The sequence below is a fragment of the Pseudopodoces humilis genome, chromosome 19, assembly GCF_049639895.1.
Source record: "Pseudopodoces humilis isolate 2021_Gansu_Grassland_sample_001 chromosome 19, ASM4963989v1, whole genome shotgun sequence".
Classification (NCBI taxonomy): Eukaryota; Metazoa; Chordata; class Aves; order Passeriformes; family Paridae; genus Pseudopodoces; species Pseudopodoces humilis.
The window spans coordinates 6,832,138-6,840,054 of record NC_142218.1 but is presented as its reverse complement, the minus strand read 5'-3'; the positions used below and the strand labels follow the sequence as shown (position 1 = coordinate 6,840,054).

The following is a 7,917-nucleotide window of genomic DNA, read 5'->3' as shown; positions in this document are numbered from 1 at the left end:
GCTGGGCAGAGGACCAGAGGAGTGCAGGGGGGTCTGCAGGGATACTTTCTCCTTGCCCTCAGGATGTTTACAGTATTAAAATTTTAGCAGGAAGCCAAGCATCTGTTCTTCAAATAAAGAGGTCTCCCAGGGGGATGAGTAGGGAGGCAGAATCATCACACATGTAAACACCTGGTCTTACAGTCAGGAACAGAGTTTGCGGAAGGAGTGCAGCACTTCTGAGACTCATTCAGCTTTGCTTCCTCTGCTTAATTAGCTCAAACAGCATCAATATTCAGTGGCAGCCCTCCCTTGCCAGGGTGGCTGTGTCGGTGTGGGGCTGGCACAGACACAGCCCTGAGCCCTCCCCAGCACACGAGTCCCTGGCACTGCAGTGCTCCCGAGCGCTTCCAGGACATTCAGCCTTCACACGCTTCCTTTCGGGAAGGGGCAGAACCAAACCCTGCCACGCAATGCTTGTCTCTACTGGAAACTACTTCCCCTAAAGTGGCCTCTGGCTTGGGGCTGGTCAGAAAATGGTCTGCACAATCAGTGAGCTGCACCATTCCTCTCAGCCAGCCACAGGGAGCACACTGTGGCACCAAGAGACCTCTTCAAGGCAGGAGTCAAGGCCCTGTGCCTGCACACACAGCTGGGGGCTCCCAGGGCTTCCCATCCCACTGCATCAAGCCAAGCCTCAAACAGCTTCAGCAACACCAAGAGGCCTTGGCTGCCTCTGGCCAAGGCACTGCAAAGGCACCCAGGGCTATTCCAGAGGCAAACAGGATCTACTGGTACTCCCAGCTTCCACTACAATCCTGTCCATACTTCCAGCCTCCCTCCTCAGTAGACTCCAATCTTCAATCTTACGTCTTCATGCCTACAGCCTGTACTTCAACACTCACTACAGGATTCTGCATTCTCATTTATTTTGTGCCATTGCTGTAGCACCCCTGTCTCTCTCCTCCAAGTCCTTCATCTTCGTGTCTTTTTTCATTTCCAGCATTTTCAATGCACAGTAGGATTTCTTCCTTATATGAGAGGGTGGGCAAAGGTTCTTCCTCCTTTCATTAAATCTTAGTGCCCATTCAAGCAAGATGGACAGCATTCAACAGATGAGCTGTGCTGCTGCTTTAACACTCTGCTGCACTGCCCCACACCAGCACAGTCCCTCCCCATCCCTGCCAAGATTGCCCACAACTCTGCCATGTTCCAGGAGCTCCGAGACAGAGCTGGAGTTCTAGGATATCACCTCTGTCTTAAAAATGAAACAAGGCTGGAAGCAACAGACTACATGGTTCTACGGGTCACAAGCACAATTGGATTTCATCTTCAAGCACCACATCTGGTGCAAATTCTGGCCTGAGAATGAAATTGCCCTTACCTTGGGTTTACAGGGACCTGAAATCTCAGTCTGGGAGTTACATAGCAGAAGGATTCCCAAGGTTCAGCTGTAGGAGAGTGGGAAGTGAATTGAAGGAGCAGCTGTGACACCGTTGAAGACATTTCATGTGCAAAGATTGACACTGCCCCACATCAAGCACAGAGTATTTGGGGCCAGGAGCCCACAGCTATTGGCTGGTAAACAGGGTGAATCCTGCTGGAAGCATCACAAGTCCCAGTTATTGGAAAATACAGCTAGGGCCAGACCAAGTCATCCTCAGCTCCAGACTTGATGCACAAAATCCCTTATTCTGCCAGCCTGGTGTGGACGTGCTGGTTCAGTAGCTTTACATGAGGAAGCTGCACCACCTGCTGTCTGCTGTGAAGCCAGATACCAGAACATGATCAAAGATGATCACTAACAACAAAAGTTTTCTTCAGAACCAGTTTTTTTACAGGACATGCTCTTGATTAAAGTCATCAAGAAAGACTTCATATCTGAAAACTAAGAAGCAAGATCAACAGAGGGACAGTTTAGTCAAAATGGCTCAGGCTCTCAAACAGAATATGAGAAGTTCACTTTAATACCCAGCTCCTGCCAGAAGAAACATTGTACTGTTATCCCTTTGGGAAACTCTGTCAAGTTATTTCTACTCCAAAAACTACAAAAGCTAGCACTGAATAAAACTTTGAAAGATGTAGAAATTCTGCCATGCAAAAAACCAGCCACCTGCCCAACACCACTTGAGGCTTAGCAGCAACAAAAATGACATCTTAAACCCTGCTATTCTCCCTTCCTGGACTGCAGCATTACCTGATCCAATCAAATGGGGCAGAGAGAAGATTCTTACAAAAAGCCATGATACTCAAAGTCTTCTTAGGATATGGTGCATAATATATTAAGGCAGAGCAGTCAGTACATTCTCTTGGCTGGCATAAATATGAGAGGCTTCAGAAAATCTCCCTAATTCTAGGGATCAATGACAGCTGGGCAAGTATTTTGTGTGCCAGGCCTTATAGGCATGCAGTAGCAAGGTCAGTGGAGGACTAAAAGGAAAGGAGTTGAGAAGACAAATGAACTCTGCTTGATGAAGCATAGGTACAGAATGTACAGACAAAAGTGAGTCAGAAAAAGAGTTTATTTAAAAAACAAAAAAATCCCCCCCTCAAAACCCCACATACTTTCTGGTAAGTTTATTGCTCAAGTTAGATCTCCTGTGACACTGCTCATTCTCCTCTTGGCCTGTGGCACCAGAAGTACTCGTGCATCCCTGTCTTCCCTCCAACCAACATCATCTGGAAATGTTCATCATTTTCAATTGGTCTCAAATACCAGCATTTAATTCTGTCCTTACTATGCACACAGAACATGGAGGTCCCCAGGCACAAATGGTCCTTCTCACTGGGACAACTCTAGGGATTTATTCAGTCATATGATCCACCAGGATGAAAGTTCCTAATTTGCAGAAACATTAAAAAAAAAAAAAAAGGAAAGGTGTATCTAACTTGTCCTTTGAAGTCAAAACCTAAAGAGCAGTAAAATCAGGCTGCAGTCCAGACATGTCCATGTTCACTCTACAGCTCACGGTCTACACTCTCAGTAAACAGCCTCCAGGAACCCCTAATGGACTTTTTACAGCTTTTCCCTGTCTCACTTCACCATTCTACAACCACTGAACCAGGGCTTGTCCCCCAAGTTCCTGTGAAAGGGATACTGCCTGTTTCTTGTGCAGCATCTACAGATCCACACTGCAGCAGAACAGAATTCTCTCACCAGGCCCTGGCTCTGCTCTGGGTGGTCACAGAGACTTTTGGACCTCCATCCTGGATAGCTGTCAGGCAGGTTTGGTTAAAACAGAGCAGGTGGCTTTGTGCTTCATGTTCAGTCAGTTCTGTTGTGGGGTTTCAGCCACCTCTTCCTCTTCCTCACCATGTTCAGGGTGGTGCAGCAGCAGCTCCAGGTCAGGGTCAGAGCTGGCCTCTTTTTGTGGCTCCAGTGCTTTGTCACCTGCATGCAGACAGCTCGTTTAGTGACAAACTTGCTGGAGTTCCCACCAAACCTGGCACTGTCGAGGAGCTGGAACCAGACACAGCTCCTAGTGAAGCAACGAGAAAGCCTTCAAAGAAAGAGAGAGTGATTTAAAACAATCACCTTTGGAATTCCTGGCTTTGAGAATAACGTGAAGAGAGATTCCTGACAGGCAGACAGCAAAGCCCAGCCAGTTCAAGAGACTGAGGCGGTCTCCCAGTAAATGTGTGGCGAGGAATAAAATACAGATTTCCTGTAGAAACAAAAAAACCATGACAAGTGGCAGGGCAGGACCTGAGGAGATATGCATGATACATTTTACAGCTGAAGCTTAGATCAAGATGTCAGGCTGCTAAATTTCCATCAGCACATTCTTCCATGCGCACAGAGTTCTAGAAACAAATAACCTGTCAAACCAGGATGTAGGATTTTAAGTCATCTGACTGCATAGCTCAGTTACAGAGGAATCTTGCAACTTCTGGATCAGAGAGATTTCATATATCACAGTTCAGCTCAAAAGTATGTGTGCTGGACTCCTCTGAGGAAGGGAGGGTGTGCCAAAGTAGGTTACAGAGACAGCTCAAACCAGTGGTTTGGTCATATGCAGGTCTGACAGAAGAGCTTGCCCTTCTTACCCCTCCTCTCTTCCACACCATCTGTTGCTCATGAGGGCAATGTGTTTTAGTCTATCCCATATTCCAACAAACTTTGATCATTAATGGTATTTTTTATAGAACTAGTCTCTGGCCCTTTTCTATCAGGGACCAAGAGACTTCACTGCAGAGACTGCAAGGCAAAGCATCAAGCTCCTGTGCAAGGAGAACAAAAGCAACAAGCAATAATTTCTAAGGAACTAAGCAAGCTCCCACTACGTAAAGCCCTATAGGGATGACTCAGTACTTGCCTTCTAGGATTAGCACAGGAACCATGCCTTACCTTAAAAATGCCAGCAATGGAAAGGGTGAGGCTAGATGTTCTGGAAACCAAGAGGAACTCAGAAAAGCCTAGACCAAAGGCAAGAATTCCACCCAAGAACAGCTTCCCTACCAGAGAGAACAGCATTCCTGCTTCATGGAAACGGAAGAGCTTCTCTGATATGGACAAAGGCAGGCCTAGGAACAAGACAATGAGTAGCAGAATACCATTCCCAGCTCCCAGGATTCTTCTTAGTAAGATTGATGGGGTGGGCTGCTCACATTCCAGTATCAGGAGGATGTGGAGCCAGTTCTTCACAGCCCTTACTTCCACAAATGTGGCAGGCTACTACTTCTATGCATTCTTTATTGTCCTGCCAGTATAAGATAAATCCAGGTCTCTAACTACTTTGCACAGTTCATAGCTGTTCACTTATCTAAGTGAATTATCTTGAACAACAAACTGCTAACCAATCTCCCAACCACTCTATAAAGCTATCCCTGCTTTCTCTAATTAACTCACGCACCCTCAAACACCGCAAAGAGTGGGAAGAGCCCCAGGAACATGAGCGGCTGCAGGTGAAACATGATATCAATGGGATTCTGGAGCCCTGAAAGAGGAGAATCAGTAACAGACCAGGCAGCAACAAGCCAGGGAATAACACAGGTCCCCGAGCCTTTATTAGCACCATTTCTAGACATACACCTTATTTGTGATGCCCATACCTGTGCTGCTGCAGACACCAAACCTTCATTACCAACCAAGAGATAGCCTGTGCCCAAGGTTTCAAACACTTTCCAAGAGATGTTTTGTTGCTGCAGCAAGGGCTATCACCTCTCCTGATTCCCCTCCCTGTTTACCAGCACCACCACCCCCTCCTAACACCCCACATACCCAGCTCAGCCTTCTGCATCAGTATCTGTGTGAGAGTCCAGCGAATGCCCCCCAGGAAAGAGGCACAGAGCACCAGCACGAACCCCTGGGCGTTGAACTGTGTGGACTTGTAGGTGAACATGAAGAGCCCCCCAGCGATGAGCAGAACCACCAGCAGCAACGTCACCCTCTGCAGGAGAGCAAACACAAGAGACAGGCATCTCCTTCCTTTCAGATTCACCCACACAACTGCATCATTCCTCTGCTTACATGTTTCTTGTACGCGCACTGCCTATTTCCCTGGGCCTGACCTCCCTCCCTAAAGCATTGTGTGGAACCCTTACCATTTCCTCCAGCTTGAAGAGCAGTGAAAAAAGCAGAATGAAGAGAATGGCAGAGGATTTGGTCATCGTGTAGCTGTAAGGACCAAAATACACTGTCAGATTCCTTCACTGTAGCTCTTCCCATCAAAGTACTAAGAGGAACCATCACCCATTTCTACATTGCTACCAGCAAGCTATCACAGACCCTGCATGCTGACCCACTAACCAAACACCTGTTCAAGAAACAGACCCTGCCAAAACACTCTCCAAATCCCACCAGAGGCTCCCAGGGAACGTGGTGCTTGTACTCACAGGGAGACAGTGACGTACAGGAAGCTCCAGTTACTCAGCCCAATATCCAAGGAAGTTGACAAAGCTAAAGAATCAATGAAAAAGTCCTGAAGTTAACTGCCTTCCATGACATTAAACAAACCCACAACAAAACCTTGCTTCATGGCCACAAACAAAGATAGCAGAGCAGACCCAGGGGGGAAAAAAAGGCTTTCCTCAAGTTAGTTCTCTAGAACCAACATAACTCAGATATTCTCAGCTCTTCATGTTTTTTGTCCTGTTCCCTGTGACTCAAGTTGGGCTCAGCATTGCACTCACTCAACATGCATTACAAAAAAGCCAGAAATAACTCTTGCCCTCCCTGTGACTGAAAGTGATTATAGATTTGCATAAAGTCTTTCTTGAATGTATCAGAGCATGATAACTTGTGAGTCTGAGGGCCACTGCAAGAAGCCTGAAGAAGCAATAATTATCCACACACAGCCGTAATCCTGGTGCAGCTTTTGGTACAGTTTATTCTCCTTTCTATGTAAGTTTTCTACCACAGGAAACAGCGTTACTGATCCAAGGGCAGGCCATGCTGAAAGGTAAAATTTCTGCAGATGTGGAGAAAGCTTTTTTCAAGAAACCATGGGGCATGTTATGCAAGATACTGCAAACCTTGCCAGAAATCATAGACCAGATGCTGTTCTGTGGGAGCCAATACAACACACAGCCAAAAAACTGCAGTAGTTACAATTCTGTGCTCCGAGTAGGAGCTTCACTCCTTGGTCTCAGGTACAGCTCTGTGTGCCATGCACGATGAATTCTCTACCAATCTCCACCTTGAGAAAGATGCAACACATGGCTGGATACCAGTGTTAAAGAGACAATATAACTTGCAGAGACAACTCATCAAGGCACTGCAGAAGGTTCTCATTGTTAGTTCTCATGTGCCAGTGGCTCCTTCAGAAAGACTCGTTCGGTGTGGCCTCTCCCTATTCTCACAAATCTTTGCAATGAGCAATGAAGGCAGCATGAAGGCTGAAGATTTAAATAGCATCTACACCTGCCCTACATCTGGTAGGGAAACCCAGGGGCCAGAGCAAGGGCTGCACCCTACACCTGTCACCCTGTCCCAGGGGATTGGCCCCTACCATGCCAGGCAGACAAATGGCCCTGGAAGCAGCCACAGCATCGTGGCAGCCTCACAGAGCCACAGAATATTCTGAGTTGGAAGGGACTCACCAGGATCATTGAGTCCAACTCCTAGCCCTGCACAGGCACCCCAAGAATCCCACCCTGTGCCTGACAGCATTGTCCAAATATTCCTAGAACTCAGTTCTAGACAACTGCCCCAGGGAGCCTATTCTATTGCTCAAACACTCTCTGGGTGAAGCATGATATTTTTCCTAGCATCTAACCCAAACCTCCCCCGATTCACCTTTGTATGTTTTCTTGGATCCTATCACTGGTTACGAGGGTGAAATGCTCAGTACCTGCCCCTTTGCTTCCTCTCCTGAGGATGCTGAAGACCACAATGAGGTCTCCCCTCAGCGTGCACTTCTCCATACTGAACACACCAAGTGACCTCAGCCGCTCCTCCTAAGACTTCACCCTCCACTCCCATCACCATCCTCGCGGCTTTCCTCTGGATGCTCTCGAACAGCTCAATGCCTTTGTTACACGGCTGTGCCCCGTCCCCGTGCCCTCCCGTGCCCGTACCTGCGGGGGCGGCCCGGCGGAGGCAGTCGGCCCAGGACAGCGCTGCCCGCGGCCGCCCGGAGCGGCACCGCGCCAGGGCACGGCCGAGCGCCGCCAGAGCGAAGATGAGCAGCAGGTGCAGCAGCGTGACCAACAGCGGGAACGGGAAACTCTGCGGGACCGACAGCCGCTGTCACCGCCGCCGCCCTCCCGCTGCAGGCACCCCGCCCCGCCCCGCCACCCCGCACCTTCATCAGCCACTTGTTGTAGAAGGTGATGCCGATGGAGAAGCCGTAGTAGAGCAGCACCAGCGGCGCCGCCAGCGCCGCCCGCCCCAGGGCCGCGCCGCCCGCCCCCGCCGCCATGCGCCCGGCACCGCGCCGGGGCAGCGCGGAGCGGGAGGGACCGGGGATGGGGCCGGGGGGATGCCGGGGCCGCGGC

General features: G+C 49.0%; 1 protein-coding gene across 3 annotated transcripts; it reads right to left on the bottom strand.

Moving 5' to 3' along the window:
• Positions 1–2,483: 2,483 nt before the first annotated feature.
• Positions 2,484–7,841, bottom strand: SLC35H1 (solute carrier family 35 member H1). Of its 3 annotated transcripts, XR_001331571.2 has the most exons (10): positions 7,725–7,841; positions 7,498–7,648; positions 5,815–5,878; positions 5,524–5,596; positions 5,201–5,369; positions 4,833–4,916; positions 4,328–4,503; positions 3,515–3,644; positions 3,137–3,370; positions 2,484–2,818 (listed from the first exon to the last, which is right to left on the bottom strand). XR_001331571.2 is itself a non-coding variant. In XM_005524700.3 (9 exons), the coding sequence occupies exons 1-9, from the start codon at positions 7,839–7,841 to the stop codon at positions 3,249–3,251; spliced, it is 1,086 nt and encodes a 361-aa protein (XP_005524757.1). In that variant the 3' UTR covers positions 2,484–3,248. The 3 variants fall into 3 exon arrangements, 2 of the variants coding, with proteins under 2 accessions (XP_005524757.1, XP_014109560.2); XM_005524700.3 differs by having other exon boundaries at positions 2,484–3,370; XM_014254085.2 differs by lacking the exon at positions 4,833–4,916 and having other exon boundaries at positions 2,484–3,370; positions 7,725–7,819.
• Positions 7,842–7,917: the final 76 nt, after the last annotated feature.

Bases quoted from the DNA above. Each gene is read 5' to 3' on its own strand.
- SLC35H1 (XM_005524700.3), bottom strand. From the start codon at position 7,841: ATGGCGGCGGGGGCGGGCGGCGCGGCCCTGGGGCGGGCGGCGCTGGCG. The intron at 5,370-5,523 runs GTAAGGGTTCCA...GCTCTCCTGCAG, and splicing joins TCTTCAAGCTGGAGGAAATG to AGGGTGACGTTGCTGCTGGT. The intron at 4,504-4,832 runs GTGCGTGAGTTA...TCTTGTTCCTAG, and splicing joins ACTCTTTGCGGTGTTTGAGG to GCCTGCCTTTGTCCATATCA.